The 26,446-nt window shown below is 42.9% G+C and overlaps 1 protein-coding gene across 1 annotated transcript in view; it reads right to left on the bottom strand.

Annotated features, from left to right (window-relative positions):
• The window catches only part of LOC108703254 (cytoplasmic phosphatidylinositol transfer protein 1), a 65,311-nt gene extending 51,409 nt beyond the window's left edge, over positions 1 to 13,902 (bottom strand). Inside the window, exons 1-2 of the mRNA XM_041578215.1 lie at positions 13,298 to 13,902; positions 5,809 to 5,901 (exon numbers count right to left, since the gene is read on the bottom strand). Of these exons, the coding sequence (XP_041434149.1) occupies positions 5,809 to 5,856 (48 nt within the window). The 5' untranslated portion in view covers positions 5,857 to 5,901; positions 13,298 to 13,902. The remainder of the gene's footprint in view (positions 1 to 5,808; positions 5,902 to 13,297) is intronic.
• Positions 13,903 to 26,446: the final 12,544 nt, after the last annotated feature.

The following is a 26,446-nucleotide window of genomic DNA, read 5'->3' as shown; positions in this document are numbered from 1 at the left end:
ACTGGACATACATGGGCCAATATACAGACCAAGTCGGCAGCTTATTTGAAGGTGTATAGGGTCCTCCGACTGAGCTTCCCCAATTGATATTGTACCAGATTACAATATCTGAATTTAAAAATCAGAAAATCATCCAGATGTCAATAGGTCAAGTTTAAAAATCCCGTCGGATCAAGGACCACATTGGTTTGTTGATGTGGTCCTCGATCTGACCGCCTGTATTTCCTGCAATGTCATCTGATTGTTGGACCCTAGGGCTCATTGGATCAGCTGGATATTTCCCACCTCAAGATGGGCATATTGGGGAGAAATCTGCTCTTTTGGGGACCTTGCCGAACATGGCCATCTTAAAGGGATACTGTCATGGGAAAACATGTTTTTTTTTCAAAATGCATCAGTTAGTTAATAGTGCTGCTCCATCAGAATTCTGCACTGAAATCCATTTCTCAAAAGAGCAAACAGATTTTTTTCATATTTAAGTTTGAAATCTGGCAAGGGGCTAGACATATTGTCAGTTTCCCAGGTGCCCCAGTCATGTTACTTATGCTCTGATAAACTTCAGTCACTCTTTACTGCTGTACTGCAAGTTGGAGTGATATCATCCCCCCCCTTTCCCCCCAGCAGCCAAACAAAATAACAATGGGAAGGTAACCAGATAGCAGCTAACACAAGATAACAGCTGCCGGGTAGATCTAAGAACAGCACTCAACAGTAAAATCCAGGTCCCACTGAGACACATTTAGTAACATTGAGTAGGAGAAACAACAGCCTGCCAGAAAGCAGTTCCATCCTAAAGTGCTGGCTCTTTCTGAAAGCACATGACCAGGCAAAATGACCTGAGATGCACCTACACACCAATATTACAACTAACAAATACACTTGCTGGTTCAGGAATGACATTTTATATTGTAGAGTGAATTATTTGCAGTGTAAACAGTGTCATTAAGAAATAAAAATCATGAAAATCACGACAGAATCCCTTTAAGAGTGAAGACACAGACAGCACTAGCAGCAGCTACATGTCATGGCTACAAAAAAAAGACAATAGTGATAATTGGATTTGCTATGACACTACATGTGTTTTAGCTACATGAGCCAATTCTCAGTATTGTCTATGGTAGGGCATTTTCTAGCCACAAAAACATACCTCCCAACTGTCCCGTTTTCAGCAGGACAGCCCCGCTTTTGACAGCTCAACCCGCAGTCCCGCACGTCTACTTAAATTCCCGACTTTCTCAGCACTGACAGCCAGAATTTGAGAAAAAAAACAAAGTTTCAGTAACTGTTACTAGTAACTCTGGAGCCCTGCCATAGATAATACTGAGAATTGCCATATATAATACTGAGAATTGCCATTTATAATACTTAGAATTGCCATTTATAATACTGAGAATTGCCATAGATAATATTGAGAATTGCCATATATAATACTGAGAATTTCCATTTATAATACTTAGAATTGCCATTTATAATACTGAGAATTGCCATTTATAATACTTAGAATTGCCATTTATAATACTGAGAATTGCCATTTATAATACTTAGAATTGCCATAGATAATACTGAGAATTGCCATATATAATACTGAGAATTGCCATATATAATACTGAGAATTGCCATATATAATACTGAGAATTGCCATATATAATACTGAGAATTGCCATTTATAATACTTAGAATTGCCATAGATAATACTGAGAATTGCCATATATAATACTGAGAATTGCCATTTATAATACTTAGAATTGCCATAGATAATACTGAGAATTGCCATATATAATACTGAGAATTGCCATATATAATACTGAGAATTGCCATATATAATACTGAGAATTGCCATTTATAATACTGAGAATTGCCATTTATAATACTTAGAATTGCCATTTATAATACTGAGAATTGCCATAGATAATATTGAGAATTGCTATATATTAAACTGAGAATTGCCATTTATAATACTTAGAATTGCCATTTATAATACTGATAATTGCCATAGATAATACTGAGAATTGCTATATATAATAGTTAGAATTGCCATTTATAATACTGAGAATTGCCATAGATAATATTGAGAATTGCTATATATAATACTGAGAATTGCCATTTATAATACTTAGAATTGCCATTTATAATACTGAGAATTGGCATAGATAATATTGAGAATTGCTATATATAATACTGAGAATTGCCATTTATAATACTTAGAATTGCCATAGATAATACTGAGAATTGCTATATATTAAACTGAGAATTGCCATACTGCTCGGCTCATCTGAGCTATTAACATATGAAACAGTGATATCTCTATCTCTCTAAATAGAAGAGGAGCCTTTTTCTGTAGAATGTATATGGTGCATGGCTGAAGAGCTAACAATCAAAGCTCCTATATATGATTCCTGACTTCCCTTTTTCCCTACCCTTAGTATTTCTTTCCTCTCCCTTTGCTTCCATGCACAATGTACCTGCTAATAGCAATCTCTACTTAAACAATGCAAATCTGTCAGTGTTACTAAGGTAACCCTTAGGGCCTGTCATCTTGTCACTAACATCAGGCGTCATGCAGTAAGTTGTAACTCCCTCCATCCTCTCTAAATCAACAAGTAGCTCTTTAACCATTTATCACCCTGACAGACTGCACAGCTACTCGCTATGTGAAATATATAGTGAATAAAGTACCCCTTCTTGTAAAATATAAGGATATTATAAGTTACCGAGGAGTTTCATGATCATATTTATACAGGTCATGGAACTCCGAGGTAACTTCTAATATCCTTATATTTTGCAACTGGGGGTACTTTTTTTATTATAATACTCAAGTTTCAGTGAGTAATGTGACAGAAATGACATCAGAACTCACCGTTTATAACTGATGACATCAGAACTCACCGTTTATAAGGAAATTTACAAGATATTTATGGCTTTTGTGTATTTTATATATATATATATATATTCAGAGGCAATTTGTAATTGGTTTTCATTTTTTATTATTTTTGGTTTTTGAGTTATTTAGCTTTTTTATTTAGCAGCTCTCAAGTTTGCAATTTAAGTAATCTGGTTGTTAGGGTCCAAATTACCCCTAGCAACTTTTGAATAAGAAACTGAAATATAAAAAAAAGTAGCAATAACAATACATTTGTAGCCTTACAGAGTATTTGGTTTTTTTAAATGGCATGAGTGACCCCTCATCTTTATAGTTGTTGATTTGCCTTCTTCATCTGACTCTATTAACTTTTAAACAAGAGTCACAGACCCCATCTAAAAAGCAAATGCTCTGTACGGCTACACATTTACTGGTTTTGCTCCCTTTGATTACTCATCTTTCTACTCAGCCTCTCTCCTATTCATATTCCAGTCTCGTATTCAGGGTCGGATCGGCCCGCCGGCCCCGACCCCCTCTCCTGATCTCCTGGCCCTAGAAAAAAAATTGCGGCGTCACACAGCACCATTCGGGCTTGAGCAAGGGTTGCCACCTGGCCGGTATTTTACCGGCCTGGCCGGTAAAAATGATGTTTGAGCCCAATGTTTTTAATAGGGAAAAAAGATAAATATATAGGAAGGCCGGTATTTTTTACCAGAAAAGGTGGCAACCCTATCTTGGGCGAATTAGGAAGCAGAGGAAGCAGATAGGGTTGTCGCCTGCCCGCTATTTTACTGGCCTGGCCAGTTAAACTGCCGGTTGATCCCAAAAATATATAGGAAAATTTTTTTTGCAGGGGGGCCCGGCATACTCTAGTTGTGCCACTGGTGGGACCAGAGGCACATTGACCATTTAGAGAAGAAAATTCCATATAGGGCGACTAGGGTTGCCACCTTCCTGTCGGTTTAACACCGAACTGTGGGCGGGGCCATGACCGGCGGGGCAGGGTATGATGTTGTGGGGCATGGGCGTGACCTTGCATGGGAGTCCAATTCGTCGGGGGCAGGGCTATGACATGGCGATCAGTGATTGCCCAATTGTCGCATCAATCACTGGGAAATCTGCCTGGTTTTCCTAATTTGGAAAACCGGGCAGGTAGTTTTGACCCAGGCAGACCTTCAAAAAACTAGGCTGTCCGGGTCAAAACTGGACAGGTGGCAACCCTAAGGGCAACAGTATAGCAGACTGGGGTAGTGAGCAAAATATATATATTGTTTTTCTGAGCCTGAAATGAACGGAAAAGGGTCTTTCCATAAATATCCCTAGCGAAACAATGGCACTGTATGTGTTATGTTAAGCCAGTAGTGATACTCTGGGTGTGAAAACAAAACTCCACATGCTCAGTATGCTGAGCCACAGCTTTATACTGTAGTAAGGGCCCAAACGAAAAATAAGCACTTAGACCTGTCCTCATAGGGGAACTACACATGGTTGGTTTTAAGGTATGGCAGAAAGTACATTTGGGGGTGACATAGGGCGCAGAGTCTGGCCACACCATGTTGCCCCACAACAGCTGCCCAAAAATCCCTGGGCGGCATTTAGTACTTAAGGGCAAAGAGAGGTGTTGGGATGGCGATGGGGGGGGGGGTATCACATGAAATTTTTAATCCTGGAAAATAGGTGCAACATTATCACTGCAAAGTTTTCTTCATTTCTGTAAGTACAATTATATACTGTATATATATAAATATAAATACAATGTGAAGTGGAAAACTCTATCCCCCAAATAGGCAGAAGCACCTATTAGAAAAAACTGATACATTAGATAGGTATAAGGAAGGGTCGGCTGCTTTATTCACCAGTAGCTCCTACCAGCAGACAGGAGGGAGCCAATGAGATTAGAGGAGGGAAAGGGGTGTTACAGGGAGAGCTGGGAAGTGAATCAGTGGTACAGGCTGATACATTAGATAGGTATAAGAAGGGGTTGGATGGTGTTTAGCAAGGGAAGGAATACAAGGTTATGGAAGATAGCTCATAGTACAGGTATGGGATCCGTTACCTGGAAACCCGTTATGCAGAAAGCTCCGAACTCCATTATAATCAAATAATTACATTTTTAAAAGTGATTTCCCTTTTCTCTGTAGTTATGGAACGGTACCTTGTACTTGATCCCAACTAAGATACAATAAATCCCAACTGGATGCAAAGCAATCATATTGGGTTTAATTAATATGTAAATGATTTTCTAGTAGACTTAAGGTAAGGAGATCCAAAAATATCCCACATCCGGAAAACACATCCGGAAAGTCCTGTGCATTCTGTATAACAGGTCCCATACCTGTACAAGTTGATCCAGGGACTGGTCGGATTGCTATTTTGGAGTCAGGAAGGAATTTGCCCCCTTTGAGGCAAATTGGAGAGGCTTTTTTTTAGATGGTGTCAGTGATACCCATTTTAAAGTAAGAGTTAGAAGAAGAAGGCAAAAAATTAAAAAAACGCTTTAGAAATGAAGACCAATTGAAAAGTTGCTTAGGAGTAGCCTTTCTATAACATAAAACTAAAAGTTATCTTAAAGGTAAACCACCCCTTTAACCCCCAGCACATTACGGTAGATAAGAAATGGGCTGCCAATGCCTTATTTATACCCCCAGCACATTAGAAAAGGATTGAGCTGCCTACATCATATTATTAACCCCCAGCACATTAGATTAGGTTTGAGTCACCTACATTAAATATTAACCCCCACCATGTTAGATAGGGATTAAACAACCTGCATCATATATGAACCCTTCAGCACATTATATAATGATCGTGTCACCTAAATCATTTATTAACTCCAAGCTCATTAAATAAGAATTGACCCATCTACATTATACATTAACCCCCAGCTCATTATCTAAGGACTGAATGACCCACAACATGTTATATAACCACAGTAGAGTTTACTTTACCTCTTCTGTCGTAAGGGGCATACATATCCGATACTCCTTCACCAACATCCTTATTCACAACAGCTGGGGGTGGAACAGCTTGTCAAGCAAAATCTAGAACAGAGATGGATAACAAACATCAATAGACGCCCTGAGATTATACTGTGAAAACCAACAGTCTCCCCCCCTTCATCCCAACCCTAAATTTCAGTTGAAATCCCTACAGTCATTGGGTACCATAATAACTTTAAACTAGAGCAAGTCACACTTTGTTTGCTTTGGGTTATACAGTCTGCATTTCGTATATGATGTGCTTTATGATCAGATTTTCATAAGAGGCATATGATCCGTTATCCGGAAACCCATTATCCAGAAAGCTCTGAATTACTGAATAGTCCCATAGACTCCATTTTATACAAATAATTTTATACAAATAATAATATAACTGATTTCCTCATGCGCACACTGCGTTTTCCGTGTTTTTACGCACATGCGCACGTAGAGATTTAGAAGTTGGAATGGGGCCCCGGGACTGCCAGGAAGACCCTTTGTTATGCAGCCCCGGAGGGCCCCCATGGCTACAGTCCGACCCTGCTACCTTGATCCCAACTAAGATATAATTAATCCTTATTGCAGGCAAAACCAGCCTATTGGGTTTATTTAATGTTTATTTTCTAGTAGACTTAAGGTATGAAGATCCAAATTACAGAAAGATTGGTTATGCAGAAAACCCCAGGTCCCGAGCATTCTGGATAAAAGGTCCCATACCTGTACCAACTTTTCTTAAGGTCCCCATAGACGCGACGATTCTTCTTGCCGAACGACCGATTTTAGGGAAGTCCGACCAATCCTTCGAAATTATCGTGCGGTTAGTGGTATTCGAACGATCGTACATCTTACGATTTTTCGGCCGACATCTGTCGGGAAATTGATCGGCCAGGTCAAAAAATCTTTGTCGGTCCCAGTGCAATCTCTCTATGTTTGCAGGGCCAAGCAGGCAGCTCCCCTTTGTTTTCCTGGTAAATTGGTCTTTTTAGTTGATGGTAGATTCGTACGATCGTACGATCGTTCTGAGAAGATCGTGGTCTCACGATCAGGATCTGATCTTTTAAAAATCTCAACATCTATGGCCAGCTTAACTGTACACCTTTGATTTGCTCTCTCAGTGCAATGCAAAGTAAGCAAGCCCATAGTGCAACACAACTCTGAACCTCCATTTTCTGGTACATTAATTCACTACCTCCTTCATAATTATCAAGTACCTATTCAATATAACATTGAAGTGGGTGCACTTTATTTTATCCATTGCATGCCAAGTTTTTCCCATAGCCGCCTGCACTCCTTGTAAGCCACAAAGACAGACAGAGGCCAACGAGGCATCACAGGCTCTGGTTTCCAGCGCCTCAGAACGGTTCCTTTTCTCTAGCAACGTGCCAGATGATATCATGATAAGATTACCTCTCATTTTTCCGGGGGAAGTAAAACAAGCAGGTTGTAGTGACCTAACACAAATGATCTCAATTAAACAAAGTGACGAGTGGCTGACTTGTCACTAGACATAACTCCCATGTTAAGCGGCATGATCCTAATTACAGGCCGGACACGCAAAAGAAGGAGTTGGGATAATAAATAAGAGTCTCTAAGCCTTCATCTCTGTGTTGTATGGCTGGAGCCCTCAGTTGCACCTGTATCAGGATCAAATGAAGAATCTCTTTTGCTTTATTCAACAGCAGCACAATATATGCACAATTCCTTGCTGGGAACCTTGTAGGATCAAGTGCTCCATCCAAAAAAGCCAGGAGCTTGGCCTGCCCTGTCCCTGAGCAGAAGCTCTCTTTGCTTAAATGACCACAGCTCCTTCTATTTCTCCTTTACAAAACTATATAAATAATATATATGCGCATTATGAACAGTTACATGGAGCAGATTTTCTAAAGGGTGAAGTGGCCGTCGCTAGTGAAACTTCATTCGAAATCTAATCCGCAGGGATATTGCCAATTTAGCAAAATTTTAGCAAAAGAGACCATCGCTAGAGCAGTTTCGCACCATTTTGCCAGGCGCATTTTTGCTCAGGTGAACGATCGAAACTCTGCAAATTCACTAAAGTGTGAATTTTCCATTACGTTACACTTTTCGCCAGAGTTTCCTTCGCTACCTTAGACCTGGCGAACTGATAGGATGAAGCTACATCCTCCTCAATCGTATGTCAGTGACATCATATCCTGTATGCCGTAAAGTTATAAAAATGATCAAAAAACCACTGGTGGTTTTTCATATTTTATAGCAAGATTGTATTTAAAAATTCTAACAATTAAAAAAAATGTTTTAAACATTTTTTAACCATTTGAGGGACATGCCACATTTGTTTTAGGGTGTCTAGGTCATTAGAGGATCTCTTTTGTCTTTATTTTGCTTCCTAGGACATTTGTAATAATTAGTGGCCACTTCAAGCTATTTCATCAACATCTCTAATAATAACTTATAAACGACCTATATGTACCCGCCCTATACAAACTGACCTAAATGTAAGAGTACTAACGAAGTTTCATTAGGCAGAAATGAACGCTAGCGAAAGATCGTTATGAAATGCTCGCGCTGACGCTAGTGAAACTTTGACAGCGTTCGGCTGCAGAGACGCAACTTCACATTTTATTGAATTAGTGTAGTGGTAGTGAAGTGTGGCGAAGCCTTCGCAGACAAAAATTCGCCCTTTAGCGAATTTGCCCCATACTATCCAGCATAGTGATAAGAATAACATAACTGTCTCTTCTTCAGCAGCCACCATACCTTCATAATTCTATTTTCCCTATGTCCAAAACAAATATTAAAGGGGTGGTTCGCCTTTAAGTTAACTTTTAGTATATTATAAAATGGATAATAGTAAGCAACTTTTCAACTGGCCTTCATCTTTTTATTTCTTTTATAGTTTTTCAATTATTTGCTTTTTTCCTTCTGACCCTTTCCATCTTTCAAATAGGGGTCACTGGCGCCATTAAAAAAAACAAATGTATTGTTATTGCTACTTTGTATTACTCATTTTTCTATTCAGGCCCCTTTCCTATTCATATTCCAGTCTCAATACATGGCTGCTACGGTATTTTGCAGTGGTGTAACTAGAGTGCAAGAAAATCTTCAGAGGGGCTCAGCGCACTCCGATCCCCATCCTCCCGCCCACTTCCCACCTCCGCCCACACTCCTCCCACTCCTGCCCAGACTCCACCTACTTGTTGCCCCTCGCCAACACGCTCTGCTTCCCCGTCTCAGGTAAGAGATCTGTTGGGGAAGGGGGGGGGGGGTTTCATATTGGCTATAGAGGAAGCAGACCTGCTCTGTAGTTACGCCACTGGTAATTTGGACCCTAGCAACCAGATTGCTGAAAGCTGGAGAGCTGCTGAATAAAAAGTAAAATAACTCAAAAAACACAAATAATAAAAAAAATTAAAACCCATTGCAAATTGTGTCAGAATATTGTTCTCTATATCATACTAAAATATAATTTATAGGTGAGCAACCCCTTTAATGTGTATTTTATTTCATTATGCTTTTGTCACCCCCTGCTAGATTCTATGGAGGTGCTCCTTCCCATTGTATTGTTCTGCAGGCAGCGCAACTCATTCGAGGCGTGCCGCCAGCTCACCTCCTAGGGACAAGGAGCAAAAATAACATAGTAAAAGCTGATTTTCATGGGGACTTTTATAGCTTTGGGAGAGAACAGTAGGCGACTTAAGTCTGATTTCAGTCGAAATGCTGATGTATTTGCAAATACTGACATCTGGCAAATTAGCTTTATATTTAGAGCACAGATTACTTTGAACTGACTTTATGGCCTGTGCAGGATTTAGCGGCTGAGATCTGGATCATATACAGGGCAGCTGCCATAATATGCATATACACCCTTTAGGGTGCCAGCTGTTGGCTGGGGGTACTGGGGCATGTTGTTTCACATATTTAACCCCCTCCAGTCATAGAAGCATGACTTGATGCACATATTGACATAGTAATCAGCTGCTACAGAGTATTACATGACTGAATGAACCTTGTGTCATTGGTCTGCTCTATGTTGTTTACCTATGATGGTGATTGTCAGCTCTGCACCCCGTGTTTTTTTTTTAGCAGGCAAGCCTGATGATGGTAGATGACTGGATTCTCTCCCATATGTGTACCGCAATAGTATATCTTTCTTTACGGCAGAGAATATCAGACCTTGCAGAAGCCTTGCATTTCCCAGGAGGCATAAGAGGTAAGAGGTGAACAAATCCTCTCCATACATGTCCATTTCATTACCAGCCTATATCAATTTATTGGGTTATTGGGTCAGGGAATTCCTCATTTGCAAAGGAGCTTAGCTACAGTCAGCCATGTGAAGGGCCAAGCATGGGGCCAACTGGGTGTTACATTATGTGGCTGGAGCCTGGATCAAGTCTTTTATATAGAGCGTTCCTCAAGTCCATGTTTTGTCTACAGTGATTCATAAATATCATGTATATTGGAGTCCCTTTGGGGCCTCTCTCAGTCTGTCTCTAATATTGCCTCATGGCTATACAAAGACAAATTACATATACAAGCTGGTAATTGCTGTGTTTGAGAAGTAATGATGTACCTGTGATGTCACATAATGACTTCCAATGAGATGACTGTATTAGTGGCACTCCTACGGCACCTAGAAACCCCTTCTGCAAACTCTGCTGCCGTAATTGCTGCCTGAATTCTCAGATTGAAAGAGAATTAAATGAAATGTTATGTAATATATGAAATGTGCTGTACTACAGCTCCAGCTTAAGGTGGCAAATCCTCATTACAGATTGTCACACCAGGCTACTATTTGTGCATAAGGCAGCCAATCAGTTGCAGCGCCACTGGATGGAGCGAGTTCATAAAGGGCCTTTAGTGTGAGTGGGTGCCTGGTTCTATACTTCAACCCAAACTAATAGACTGCATGTTTGGGAAACACTGATATAAAGTGTTATAAGTGCCATCTTGCCCGTCTTTTTTTACTGTCACCATATTTCCCTATTGTTTCCATTATGCCCTGCTGCCATAACATTGACCTGCTGCTGCCATTTTTCCTACCCTATTATTGCTATCTTATTTTACCTTAACTGTCTTACCCTACTGTTGTCAGACTGCCCTATTGTCTCCATTTTGCATTTCTGTCTTCAGTTTGCCTGGTTGTCACCTTCTTCTCCTACTGTCTGCTATCAAATTGTTGCTAACAAATTGTAAGGTCTCCATGTTGCCCTACTGTTCTCATTTATCTTTTCTCTAGTCAACTCTGCCCTGCTGACATCATCTTGCCCTACTGTCATATTCTTGCCATGTTGTATAATAGTCATCTTGCCCTATTGTTTCCATCATTGCTCCATACTGTTGTCAACGTTTCCTACTGTCTCCATCTTACCATACAATTCTGATCTGACCTGCTGTCTCCATCTTGTCTTGCTGTCTGTATCTTGCCCTACTGTAGACAACTAGCTCTGTTTTCTCCATCTTGCCATAGTGTCACCATCTTGCACTACTGTTGTCATTCTCCACTACTAAAGCGAACTTGCCATGTTGGCAACATTTTGGCCTACAGTCACTATCTTGCCCAGATGTTGCCATCTTCCCCTACTGTCACTAACTTCTTCTACTTCCTCTTGCAATACTGTTGTTAATTTGCCAGGTAGTCTCCGTCTTGACCTACTTTCCCCAACTCATCCTGCTGTCTCCATCTGCTCTACAGTTCTGATTTTGGTGTATTCTAGTCAATATGCCCTGATGTCACCATTTTGTCCTATCACCATCTTGCCCTATCTTTGTAATTTTGCTAACTTGCTCTACTGTGACCCTCTTGCCCAATTGTCTCTATCTTATCCTACTGCCTTTATCTTGCCTTACTGTCTCTATCTTGTCCTAGTGCCCTTATCTTTCCCTACTTTCACCATCATGTCCTGCCATCATCATTTTGTCCTACTTTAGTGATCCTGCCCTATTATACTTATTATTCACTCTCTTAAGACAGCTGTGTAGATTGCAAGCACAAACATTCTTTTAGAGGAGAGGGGGTGCTGCAAACCTTGAAGATCTTAGGAATACAGTCTTTCACTGGATCTCACGTCTGTGATTGGGAGACTGACCATAACACAGTCTCAGGTGGCCTTGGGTTTTATTATAGAGATCATCCATGTGGAGCAGTCATGTGATACCAATAGCACAACATTAGGAGGCCCCAGGATTATCATTGTCCAGAAAATCAGATTGTACTATTAAGTATGGCACAAGGAGTCACAAAAACATTTTTTTGTAGGGTTTCAGAGAAAAAATAAAGGTTTTGAATGACAGCACTGCTGCTAGTTGAATAAGCTTGGCTAATGTTGAGCTCCCTGTCCTGGTTGGCCCTGGGCAGATGGCTATTTATTCAAGCAGCCCTGATGGTGACACCCACGGTCCCTGCAAATTGGGGTCAATTTATAGTGATGCCAAGCTCTTGTGCCAGCTCATTAGCAGTCAGGCTTGAGGTGTTGTTAGTCCATCTGTGGATGGGGTTAGGGTAAAGTGCAGCCAAAACCTTTCGGCTCCACTCTTGGACTAATATTATTGTCAGTTATGCATCTACTGAGACTTTAATACTCAATAACTCAAATGACTCAAATACATTATCATCCCATCCCCCTGTTAAAATCACAAATGTAATAACTCTGTTTTTCACTTTTAATATTGTCTCCTTTTTCAAATCTTAATTTATCTTAGTCCCCTGTTCAAAATAACAGCTTTAATATCGTTCCCTCATTCATAGTAACAGTTTAGTAGTGTCCCTTTCCAAAATAGCAGTCCTAAAGATACTGCACTGGTGCAAAGGTAGGCAATTTACATTCTTCTACACTACAGCAAAATCTATAATGAAATCCCACCTTGGAGGCTTGTGCGTACAATGACTTGTCATTACAAGCTTTATTTTTTATTTCTGACCAGTCCCAATGGATCTCTCTCTCTCTCTGGAAACTCTACCTACCCCAGACTGGTTTCTAGAGCAGTCCCTTTATGGAAGTATCATCCACATTTATCCTGTATGTCACCAACATGTGCTGTAAAGCTGCACCAGACAGAAAACACACACAGACATGTATACATTCATACACTCATCTGAAGAGCTGATACTCCAAAGTCCTCTTATACACCCCAGTTGCCCCCCTCCCAGTTGCCATACACCCCCACTTACAGATCCGTGTGCCAGCTGGCATTATTGCACATTTTCTTGTTGGGGCACGTAACTGTACAAGTGCACCCATCTGCGATTGTGTTCTTATCACAGCAGCTACACTGGTGCCAATTGCTTTCCTTTATGCTTCCAAATGTTCTGCTGCACTTTTCAGCCAACATACAAGTTGCCCAGTCCAATACTATCATTTATATACACCCTTTTGCCCAAATTGTGCAGTTCCCTCACTATCTCTTACAATATAAAGAAACCAGGATGCTGTTTTGGGATGGAGGGTGTGGATCTGGGTTGGTACCCAGCAGCATCACTCACCTGGCCGGACCTGTTAGGATGCAGATTGTCCTGTCAGCCTGTTCTCTTGCTGTTTACATGTGCGAGCTGCTCTCCTTTTTTCCCTTTCTTTCTTCTTCTTCTTTTTCTCTATCTTTATGCCGTTGCCACGGTACCCTGACACCTTCCCCTCCAGTGCCTGTTGTTAAGGAGTGGGGGCTATTTGTTTAAGAAAGGTTGTTGAATAGGTGTCTGTCCCCTGTCAGCGTATGAGTGTCTCTGTTTTACAGGGAGGGATGCTTGTCTCTTTTCTGAACTGCTTTGCTCTCTGGCGGTGCCCTCCCTCTTTTTCCTCTTCGCTCTCTCCTCTTCCTCTCTGGTGTGTCTTGCCTTTGATGGGTGTGTCACAATTACGGTCTGTCTCTTTGTGTGTGTGGCAGATTTAGTGCCTTTTGCTGGTTCTTGCTCTCTTTTCTCACGCCTACCTCCCTGTGCTTTGCACCACAATAGTACCGCTCGGCTGTTGGGCTCACACTCAGCCATCTCCCTCTTATTTGTCCTTATCAGGGGGAAACCTTACTTGTCTGGCCACGTGGATTTTGTCTAGAACTCAGTCACGATCCCTTAAATCTTCCTAGGCAAATATTAAAGGGGATGTAAACCCAAAAATAAAGATATAACATTTGTTTTAATGATAGAAAATGCAACTCTAATCAACTTTCCAATAAATACTATTTGTAAATGTAAAAAGGAGTAGTATTTTTAACTCCCCTCTCTTGCATACACCTAGTTACCAGGGCACCACAATGGCTGGCACTTGGGGTGTGTTGCCCTCGATTGCACCTTGCCCCAATTACCACTGCTCTGGGTTAAAGGAGAACTAAAGCTTAACCAAGGAAGTAGGCTAGAAATGCTGTACATTATGTTTTGGGCTTCTGTACCAGCCCAAGGCAACCACAGCTCTTTAGCAGTAAAGATCTGTGTCTCCAAAGATGCCCCAGTAGCTCCCCATCTTCTTTTCTGCTGATTCACTGCACATGCTCTGTGCTGCTGTCACTTACTGAGCTTAGGGACCCACTCACAATATACAGTACACATAGAATAGAAATGTCACAATATAAGGCTGATTAGTAATTAATACAGATAATTACTACATGGCAGCACAGAAACCAGTGCAATTAGCATCAGAATTTAATAATCAGCAAACCTGTAGCATCAGTTTATATTACAGGGGAAGCTCATTTTCTGCTGGATAATTAGTGACGAGCCCTAAGCTTAGCTTCTCAACAGCCAATCAGAGCCCACTGAGCATGTGAGTGTCACAGACACTTTCCAAGATGGTGACCCCCTGTGATAAGTTTGAAGTCCTGGATCATTGCTGCTATTGAGAATCTGAAATTTCATGCTGGTACAATAAGTTCAGTATGTAAAATATGGCATTTGTAGCCACATTCATTTTAGGGTTTCTCCTTTAAGTGTGAGTGTCACTTAAGCTGTGTCATAGTATTTTTGCCAGGGCTGTATTTCAATATAGACATACGTGGGCCCATGAATAGGGTGGGAACTTTAGCTGGCCAACGTTTAAAAAAAACAAAAAAAAACGCTTAAATAAATACTCCCCTCCTAGCTCTAAGTACTCGTGGCTAATCTGGTGGCCGAGAAGAGGGATTACCCATTTCTTTGGCAAACAACTGTACCTTACATGCATCAAACAGCGGTGAGGGTGGCAGAGGTCAGGGGTTGGGTGCCTTGGACAGCACCAGACAGAAGTACTGCTCTGACTTCACAGTCATACAGAAAATGTAATTTACATAATCAGTTGCAATTGGTCTTTTTAAAAAAAATGTCTGTGGCTTTGAAAAACGAACATAGTAGACCGATTTACTCTATTGTCTGCTCACAAGGCCCCCAGTGTTGAGGAAAACTCCAGATGGGTCTGTGCTCTCCTGTTCACCCAACCACGTGGCCGTGTATGTCCATGGTCAGCCCCCAATTAATGAAAGAGTAAAAAGGTGGTGATATGGTGGAAAGAACTGATGAATGCATGCGATGTGACTAAAGTAAGTGAAGGTAATTAGTTTGGACAGTGATAGTGACGGAACTATACTAGGGTTGCCACCTTTTCGTGACCCACGATCCGGGCAGGGGCAGTGCCATGACATATCATGGGCGTACCCAGAGACATCACAGGGTGGGCCTATGATCAGCAATTGGCTGATCGCCATGTCAATCAAGGGAGATCCTGCCTGGCTTTCCTTATTTGGAAAACTGGGCAGACTTTCTTGACCCGGGCAGCGCCTCTGATAACTGGGCTGTCAATGTCAAATCCGGACAGGTGGCAACCCTAAACTCCTCGCAAGTTCCGCCACTGACATTGATAGACCCCAATGTACCTTGTGCAAAAGAAAATACACCCATAGTCTCCAATGTATTCTGCAGTAAAAAAGTTGCCAAGACAAAAATTGTCTATAGAGCTCCAATGTATTTTGTGCAGAAAACATTGTTTTACACTTTCATTTTTGAGATACATTCCCTTTAAGTGTCCCGTGTTGTGAGAAATCAGGAACAGGAAGTTGTTCTGAGGAACAAGAGAGCAGGAACAGGAAGTGAAGTATTTGAAGTAAAATGTAGTATACCAGAGTTATTTGTAAAGCCCTAAATGCTGAATAAGGATGGAAACTTTCCTACAGAGTGTGGCCACCTGCTCTTTTAATAACCAGTCGCATGTAAATTCCACATCCTGTGTGTCTGTTTAGCAATCCGCAATAATCAGCAATAAAGCAATCTAAAGCCACATTCACATATATTCTGTAATGTTTCCTATTTCTGAGGATGTTCCACTTGCATCTGTATTTAATTCAACTGTCCCTTTTTTGAAGGGACAGCCAGAAAAAGAAACAAAGTTTCTCACTTAATTGGCTTTTAACACAAAGCCCAGAACCGCTAACTGGTGCAAATAAGATACTTTGTAACAATTTTGAGACACAAAAAAAACAGTTTAGATAAGGAGAATTATTTTCAAACTTTCATAACCTGCCAAATTTTGTAAAATGAACCCTCTTTTTACTTCCAAAATGTTGGGAGGTATGTTTAATTGTTTTGAACGTGAAAAAGTTCTGTAGAGAACTGGCGGGTACAGTGGGACAAGTTTATAAAGGGTTTGGAAGGCTTCAATATGAAGTATATGATTAGTGCATATGGCTATTGATAATATCTGGGAAGCGACTGTGGCTGTGGGTCTGCCTCCTCTGTAGTTACGTCCCTGAAAGAGACTGTGACTGTGGGATAGCAGGTATAGTAGAGAGAGATGGTGTCTATAGTAACAGTGGGATAATAGTCTCTGGGAAGGGAGTGTGACTGTGGGATAGCAGGTATAGTAGGGAGAGATGGTGCCTATAGTAACAGTGGGATAATAGTCTCTGGGAAGGGAGTGTGACTGTGGGATAGCAGGTATAGTAGGGAGAGATGGTGCCTATAGTAACAGTGGGATAATAGTCTCTGGGAAGGGAGTGTGACTGTGGGATAGCAGGTATAGTAGGGAGAGATGGTGCCTATAGTAACAGTGGGATAATAGTCTCTGGGAAGGGAGTGTGACTGTGGGATAGCAGGTATAGTAGGGAGAGATGGTGTCTATAGTAACAGTGGGATAATAGTCTCTGGGAAGGGAGTGTGACTGTGGGATATCAGGTATAGTAGGGAGAGATGGTGCCTATAGTAACAGTGGATAATAGTCTCTGGGAAGGGAGTGTGAATGTGGGATAGCAGGTATAGTAGGGAGAGATAGTGTCTATAGTAACAGTGGGATAATAGTCTCTGGGAAGGGAGTGTGACTGTGGGATAGCAGGTATAGTAGGGAGAGATGGTGTCTATAGTAACAGTGGATAATAGTCTCTGGGATGGGAGTGTGGCTGTGGGATAGCAGGTATAGTAGGGAGAGATGGTGTCTATAGTAACAGTGGATAATAGTCTCTGGGAAGGGAGTGTGACTGTGGGATAGCAGGTATAGTAGGGAGAGATGGTGCCTATAGTAACAGTGGATAATAGTCTCTGGGAAGGGAGTGTGACTGTGGGATAGCAGGTATAGTAGGGAGAGATGGTGCCTATAATAACAGTGGATAATAGTCTCTGGGAAGGGAGTGTGACTGTGGGATAGCAGGTATAGTAGGGAGAGATGGTGTCTATAGTAACAGTGGATAATAGTCTCTGGGAAGGGAGTGTGACTGTGGGATAGCAGGTATAGTAGGGAGAGATGGTGTCTATAGTAACAGTGGATAATAGTCTCTGGGAAGGGAGTGTGACTGTGGGATAGCAGGTATAGTAGGGAGAGATGGTGTCTATAGTAACAGTGGGATAATAGTCTCTGGGAAGGGAGTGTGACTGTGGGATAGCAGGTATAGTAGGGAGAGATGGTGCCTATAGTAACAGTGGATAATAGTCTCTGGGAAGGGAGTGTGACTGTGGGATAGCAGGTATAGTAGGGAGAGGTGGTGCCTATAGTAACAGTGGATAATAGTCTCTGGGAAGGGAGTGTGACTGTGGGATAGCAGGTATAGTAGGGAGAGATGGTGTCTATAGTAACAGTGGGATAATAGTCTCTGGGAAGGGAGTGTGACTGTGGGATAGCAGGTATAGTAGGGAGCAGGGCCGCCATCAGAAATCACGGGGCCCCACACAACAACATTTTCTGGGCCCCCTCGCCACGCCTCCCCTAACCACGCCCCCAACCACGCCCCCAACCACGCCCCCACCAGTACAAAGGTCCCATGGACATTTGTGGCTAGTTAAGAAAACCAGGCAGGGCCCAAGAAAAAAAAAAACTGGCGGCCTACTAAAATTATATATAAAAACACGCCATTCAGGGGGATGTCGAAAAGCTACATTGGTGGCCGGGGTCACAAAAAAAAAACCACTGGTGGCCAGACCCTTCTGCAAGCCAGGGGGCTGCATGGAGGGTCAGGGGCAATCATTGGTGGTCAGTGACTTGCTGAGGGGCCCTGCCACCAGTGTTTTTTTGTGACCCCTGGCCACCAATGTAGCTCTTTGGTATCCCCCAGAATGGGTTAGGTGCCCGCATTGGGGGTTCAGGGGCCCTGCATTGGTGGTTCAAGGGTCCAAAGCCCTGCAAGGGGTTCAGGGGCCCTGCATTAGTGGCTCAGGGGCTCTGCATTGGTGGCTCAGGGGCCTGGGGCCCTGCATGGGGTTCAGGGGCCCTGCATTGGTGGTTCAGGGGCCCACAGCCCTGCATGGGGTTCAGGGGCCCTGCATGGGGTTCAGGGGCCCTGCATTGGTGGTTCAGGGGCCCACAGCGCTGGATGGGGTTCAGGAGCCCTGCATTGGTGGCTATGGGGCTCTGCATTGGTGGCTCAGGGGCCTGCGGCCCTGCATGAGGTTCAGTGGCCCTGCGTTGGTGGCTCAGGGGCCCTGCATTGGTGATTCAGGGGCCCACAGCCCTGGATGGGGTTCAGGGGCCCTGCATTGGTGGTTCAGGGGCCCTGCAACCCTGCATTGGTGGTTCAGGGGCCCTGTGACCCTGCATTGGTGGTTCAGGGGCCCGTGGCCCTGCGTGGGGTTCAGGGGCCTGCATTGGTGGTTCAGGGGCCTGCGTGGGGGTTCAGGGAGTCGCATTGGTGAACAGGGGCAGGCATTGGTGGTCAGTGGCACTTACCTGTAACTGGGGGGTCTCTCTTACACACCCTCACATGGTGACTTCTTCTTCTGTGCGGTCTTCTTCATCTGCGCTGTCATCTTCTTCTGCGCTGTCTCCTCCTGCATCCGGCGGGGTCTTCCGCATCATCGCCGTCACCCGGAAGACTGTCCTTCGCCAACCGCGTCTTCACTCTTCTGTCTGCAGGCGGCAGGGTGCCGGCGGTTTAAATAGCGTTGCGCCCGTGCGTACTGACGTCATGTGTACGCACGGGACGCAGCCAATAGGAATAGCCGCTGACACCAATGAAAGTTTCGCCGGGCCCGGTTTCTCTACGTGAAGGGGCCCGGCAATCAGTGAAGTGCGGCTCGACCGGGCCCCCCTCACAGCTTAAAATCCTCCGGGCCCGGGAGAACTGTCCCCCTTGTGACCCCCTGATGGCGGCCCTGGTAGGGAGAGATGGTGCCTATAGTAACAGTGGATAATAGTCTCTGGGAAGGGAGTGTGACTGTGGGATAGCAGGTATAGTAGGGAGAGATGGTGCCTATAGTAACAGTGGATAATAGTCTCTGGGAAGGGAGTGTGACTGTGGGATAGCAGGTATAGTAGGGAGAGATGGTGCCTATAGTAACAGTGGATAATAGTCTCTGGGAAGGGAGTGTGACTGTGGGATAGCAGGTATAGTAGAGAGAGATGGTGTCTATAGTAACAGTGGGATAATAGTCTCTGGGAAGGGAGTGTGACTGTGGGATAGCAGGTATAGTAGGGAGAGATGGTGCCTATAGTAACAGTGGATAATAGTCTCTGGGAAGGGAGTGTGACTGTGGGATAGCAGGTATAGTAGGGAGAGATGGTGCCTATAGTAACAGTGGATAATAGTCTCTGGGAAGGGAGTGTGACTGTGGGATAGCAGGTATAGTAGGGAGAGATGGTGCCTATAGTAACAGTGGATAATAGTCTCTGGGAAGGGAGTGTGACTGTGGGATAGCAGGTATAGTAGGGAGAGATGGTGTCTTTAGTAACAGTGGGATAATAGTCTCTGGGTAGGGAGTGTGACTGTGGGATAGCAGGTATAGTAGGGAGAGATGGTGCCTATAGTAACAGTGGATAATAGTCTCTGGGAAGGGCGTGTGACTGTGGGATAGCAGGTATAGTAGGGAGAGATGGTGTCTATAGTAACAGTGGATAATAGTCTCTGGGAAGGGAGTGTGACTGTGGGATAGCAGGTATAGTAGGGAGAGATGGTGCCTATAGTAACAGTGGATAATAGTCTCTGGGAAGGAAGTGTGACTGTGGGATAGCAGGTATAGTAGGGAGAGATGGTGCCTAGGGTAATAGTGGCTAATAGTCTCTGGGAAGGGAGTGTGACTGTGGGATAGCAGGTATAGTAGGGAGAAATGGTGCCTATAGTAACAGTGGATAATAGTCTCTGGGAAGGGAGTGTGACTGTAGGATAGCAGGTATAGTAGAGAGAGATGGTGCCTAGTGATGGGCGAATTTGCGCCGATTCGCTTCGCCAAAAAATTCGCGAATTTCGCGCGAAATTCGCGAAATGGCGAAAAATTCGCGAAACGGCGCCGGCGTCTCGTTTTTGACGCCGGCGCCCGTTTTTCCGACGCCGGCGCCCGTTTTTGGCGCCGGCGCCCGTTTTTGACGCCGGCGACTTTTTTCGTTAAATTTTTTTTTTTGACGCCGTCGAATTTTTACCGCGAATTTTCGCGGGCGTTTCGCGAATTTATTCGCTCGGCGCGAATCGCGCAAATTCGCCGCGAATTCGCGTCTGGCGAATAAATTCGCCCATCACTAATGGTGCCTATAGTAACAGTGGATAATAGTCTCTGGGAAGGGAGTGTGACTGTGGGATAGCAGGTATAGTAGGGAGAGATGGTGCCTAAGGTAACAGTGGACAATAGTCTCTGGGAAGGGAGTGTGACTGTGGGATAGCAGGTATAGTAGGGAGAGATGGTGCCTATAGTAACAGTGGATAATAGTCTCTGGGAAGGGAGTGTGACTGTGGGATAGCAGGTATAGTAGGAAGAGATGGTGCCTATAGTAACAGTGGATAATAGTCTCTGGGAAGGGAGTGTGACTGTGGGATAGCAGGTATAGTAGGGAGAGATGGTGCCTATAGTAACAGTGGATAATAGTCTCTGGGAAGGGCGTGTGACTGTGGGATAGCAGGTATAGTAGGGAGAGATGGTGTCTATAGTAACAGTGGATAATAGTCTCTGGGAAGGGAGTGTGACTGTGGGATAGCAGGTATAGTAGGGAGAGATGGTGCCTATAGTAACAGTGGATAATAGTCTCTGGGAATGGAATGTGACTGTGGGATAGCAGGTATAGTAGGGAGAGATGGTGCCTATAGTAAAAGTGGGATAATAGTCTCTGGGAAGGGAGTGTGACTGTTGGATAGCACGTATAGTAGGAAGAGATGGTGTCTATCGTAGCAGCGGGATAATAGATGCCCATCTATACATATATAATAAATGCAATGTCCTTCCTTGTCATGCCTCTGGACTGCCCTTGAGCATAAGAGTGGAGCAGATTTGGCCCCCATTAGTTCAGAACCTGCAATACTCTATAATGCATGTGCACTGTCTACACTTTTCCTGGACCAAATAAATCAGGTACATAACTATATTATGACAGGCCTCCCAGCAAAAACTATTTTTGGGCCATGGTGTTCTACATACTGGATATTTTTACCGGGCCCTCCCTTTTCACATTTTGGGGGACCCTGTTGTTACCCCACTGAATTTAAGAACACCCTTAAGATTTAATTTTTCAGGTCCAAGTTCTACCACCCACCTCACCATGGGAGCAAAGGGTCTCCCATGGTTCATTTTTTATTATTTGTGTTTTTTGAGTTATTTAGCTTTTTATTTAGCAGCTTTCCAGTTTGCTATTTCAGCAATCTGGTTGCTAGGGTCCAAATTACCCTAGCAACCATGCATTGATTTGAATAAGAGACAGGAATGTGAATAGGAGAGGCCTGACTAGAAAGATGAGTAATAAAAAGTAGCAATAACAATACATTTGTAGCCTTACAGAGCATTTGTTTTTAGATGGGGTCAGTGACCCCCATTTGAAAGCTGGAAAGAGTCAGAAGAAGAAGGAAAATAATTCAAAAACTCGAGAAAAAAAAAAAAAGAAAAATGAATACCAGTTGATTAGAATTGCCCATTCTATAACATACTAAAAGTTAATTGATAATCAATATCGATTCATTTATTCCAAGTGATGCCCTCACTGCCAGAACAAATCAGCTTCCCCTTTTAGTATTGCCATCTATAAATAACTTCCTGTCTGTGCTGCCTCCGCATTGCCTGGTTAAGACCAATCGATTGTCTGACTGCCCGAAAGGTAAACAAGCTCCATAAATAAGTTTGTCTGCTGAACAGACACAAACACCTTGCTATAAATACCCAGGGCTCGGTGACTATGGGCTGATGTCTGCAGAGCAAATTAGAGGGATGATCCCACTACATTTTCGTCCACTTCTATAGTCATATCCCTTAAAGGATAAGTAAACAGTGAATGTAAAATTGATGAAGGGGTTTTCTAAGCACTTTTGTAATGTACATTCATTATTTATTTTGTTTGTATTCCAAGATATTAAGGAAAACATGTATTGTTAATATGAATGAATTTTGTTACAACAGCGCCACCTGCTGGTCAGTTTCCCACCGGTCTGACCACCAAGTAGTCAAGGAAGTTGTCAGGAGAAAGAAAGAGGCTGCTCTGATGTGAGAGGTTTCTAATTTTTTTCCAAATCAGAAGAACAACAGAGCAGCCTCTTTCTTTCTCCTGACAACTTCCTTGACTACTTGGTGGTCAGACTGGTGGGAAACTGACCAGCAGGTGGTGCTGTTGGAACAAAATTAATTAATCTTAACAGTACATGTATCCTTTAATATCTTGGAATAAAAATAAAATAAATAATGAATGTACATTGCACAAGTGCTTAGAATAGCCCCCTCATCAATTTTACATCCACTTATTTTAAAGGTTTACTTATCTTTTAAAGGGTTGGTTCACCTTTCAGTTAACCTTCAGTACGTTATAGAACGGCCAATTTTAGCAAGCTTCATTATTTATTTTCTATAATTTTTTAATTATTTGTCTTTTTCTTCTAACTCTTTCCAGCTTTCAAATGGGGGTTGCTGACCCCCATCTAAAGCTCTGTAAGGCTACAAATGTAGTGGTCTTGCTACTTTTTATTACTTTCCATTACTTTTTATTACGTTTTTCTATTCAGGCCTCTCCTATTCAGTATTGCTACAGTAGTAAAGTTTTAATACAAATTTGTTGCTAGAGGCTAAGGCTAAAGGGGTGGTTCACCTTTAAATTAACTTTTAGTATGATGTAGAGAGTGATATTCTGAGATAATGTGCAATTGGTTTTCATTTTCTATTATTTGGGGCTTTTGAATTATTCAGCTTTCGCCAGTTTACAATTCCAGCAATCTGGTTGCTAGGGTCCAAAAATTCCTAGCAACCATGCATTGGTTTAAATAAGAGTCTGGAATATGAATCGGAGAGGCCTGAATAGAAAGATGAGTTATAAAAAGTAGCAGTAACAATATATTTGAAGCCTTTCAGAGCAATTGTTGTTTAAATGGGGTCAGTAACCCCCTATTTGAAAGCTGGAGAGTGTCAGAAGAAAAAGGCAGTTAATTCAAAAACTGTTCAAAAATAAATAATGAAGACCAAATGAAAAGTTGCTTGGAATCAGCCATTCTATAACATACTAAAAGGTTAACTTTAAGGTAAACCACCCCTTTAAGACCCTGAAACGTAAATTTTCCAGGAATAAGCAATATGGCAGCTTACACTATACACCTGTTATAGGTCTTAACGCCACTTAGTTGTTATACGTGTACATGTTCCTATCCGCAGCAGACCAGTGTCAGTGGCCCTTTAAATCTGTCATTAAAACAAGTCTTCCGAAGAATCTCAACATCCTGTAAATAAAGTGCACAGCATAGAAACATGCTTATGTAAATAACTGTCTTATGTAAATCCCTTCTTCTATCACTCCATCCGCAACTGTCACTTTATGACAGCCCTTAATCTCTGTTTGTTCTCTTATTCCTTTAATATCACTTAGAAGGTTGGCAAACATGGAACTGGATCTTATTTGTTCCATTGTGCGCCTCTGTTTTGAAAACTTTGCCTTTATGTGCAAGAAAGATTAAATCCCTGGAACCTTGTTATAGAGACACCAGCACCTTTGATTGTCTCCACTGGGCCCAGATCCCATACAACTGTCTGTTGGGCGGTAGGAGAAATGGCGTTAATCTGTCTGAAATTCTGGCACTGGGATAGGGTCATGGTGCGCCAGACATAGGCTGAAGTTATTCCATTAGGCATTGCTGGGGTTAATGTTTCCCAGAACCTGAAACAAGTCCTAGCACCAAAGGGGAACAAGGAAACTAAACGGTGGACAGGATCAGTGTGCTACGCATGATAGAGTACCTGAGTTAACCTGCGGGTTGCGAGTAGAAGTTCCGGGTGCGGGTATAGACGGGGGTCGGTGGTTCTGCGGGTTTGTGGGTCTTCTTAATAGCAATTTTTACTCCTTTTTTTCTGATCACGCCTACTTTCGATGATGTCACTTCTGGTTTACAATGACAGCGCTTCCTGTTTTACTCCTTTTTTTCTGATCACGCCGGTTTACAATGACAGCACTTCCTGATTCTTGATGGTCAGCGGGTCGAGGGTCCGGGTTGCAGATAAGGTACTTGCGGGTCGGGTAGCGGGTCCAAGCGGGTAAGAATGCGGGTTGCGGGTCCGGGTTCCAAAAAATGAACCTGCGCAGGACTCATGAGCCAGTACTGTAAAAAGAACCACTCCCTCTATTATAGCACCTCAAAATATATCCCAAAATGCACAGTGCAGTCAGGTTTATGTTGCCAGTCCAATAGGAAACTGAAGAGACTAATACTATAAAAGGCAGAGGAAACCAAACCATGACATTTTTTTTAGGAATAACCAAGCTACTCAACACTATTGTAGTGGCAGTCCATGCATTTGCTCCAGCCATTGTACCTCTGACCCTACACTTTGCCTGGAGCCAGTGGGGTCGCTATAGGGGGAGTCGATCCCTACAGCTACAGGAGGGGCCCAGAAGATAGGTGGTCCTGGTAAGGTTCCATAATTTCCTTGTTCTCCCTAGGCCAAAATCCATCTGTGGGAGGGAAAGGTAGGGGGTCCCAGAAATACACTCAACATGTGACTAACCCTTCCCTGAGACTCTGCCAGTTCAGTAATATGAAACTTCACATTTGGAGTTTAGACACATTGATTCATACATCCCAACTGTCCCTTTTTCTACAGTCACGATTTTAACTCAACCTGCAGTCCCAGATTGTTACTGAAATGTTCTGACTTTCTCTTTGATCTCCTGCACTGAACAGCCAGAAAAACTTTCTAAACTTAATTGGCTTTTGGCAGAGAACCCAGAATAGGTGGCAGGTGCACTTAGATACAATTTACAATTTAAGATAAGCAAAGAAACAATTGTAACAATTTAAGATAAGCAGGTCCCTTCGGGGGAAGTGTAACTTGCAACTTAAAGAGCCACAGAACCACAGAAATGTGTTCAAACTTTCATAACCTACCAAAGTTTGTAAAACGAACATGGTAATTAGGGGTGTTGCCCCAAAAATGGGCATGGCCAAAAATTTGCTCAGCAATTCTTTTCGTCACTCTTTCTATTTCCAAATTGGGAGGTATGTGATTCCACTGCATAAACAGGCTACTCTACTGGGACACCTGGAATACTCCAGGGGGGCTTACTTCTCAGAAAGCTCCTCTGTTCTGTGACCAGCTCATGACAATTCTCTTCTTCTTGTGTAGGAGAGAAAAGCAGAAATGGAGGGAAGCAGAGAAGAAAGATGCAATAGGAAAGAATAATCAAGAGAAGAGGTGAGAAGCAGGAAAAGGGAGGTAAAGAAACTCGGGAAAGAGAGAGAAGGTAGGAGAAGATGCTTACAGGGCTGTCATCAGGGGATACCATATTCAGCAAGCCCCAAAATGGAAAAGCTTGATTTGCAGGCTACAAAAGGGGTTTGTAGTGAGTGGGAAGGGGTTTGGAGGTGCAAATATATCTGATACCCACAAAACCTATGTATCAGGTAGGCTCAGGTCACAAACTGGGGTTGCTGCAGCTGCAGGTGTGAATCGATGGCCTCCCTCTTGATGATGTCAGTGACATGCCCCTTCTTCTCATGACATCACCAGTGGGTTCTCCTTGACTTCAAAGTAAGGCTCTTTGGACCTGGGCTGGTTTTGGTTCATCAAAGGTTCAGGTATGGGTCATATTTTTAGTGATTTACACATCACTATTGGATCATCAGTGGAGTTTGGCATAATTGGGGTGGAGTGGATCAGGGTCAGGAAGTTTGGGGAGAACAATGGGGAGAAGCTTGAAGCTTTCTTTATTGGAGCCCTATTTTATTTGTTGAGGCCACTACCCAGCAGGCCCAGGTAATAATCATGGCCCCTTGGGAGGAAGGGCCTTGCTTTGTTACAGTAGTATGGGGC

The sequence above is a fragment of the Xenopus laevis genome, chromosome 9_10S (assembly GCF_017654675.1).
Source record: "Xenopus laevis strain J_2021 chromosome 9_10S, Xenopus_laevis_v10.1, whole genome shotgun sequence".
NCBI lineage: Eukaryota > Metazoa > Chordata > Amphibia > Anura > Pipidae > Xenopus > Xenopus laevis.
The sequence above is the reverse complement of the archived record's forward strand: the minus strand, read 5'-3'. Positions and strand labels throughout refer to the sequence as shown.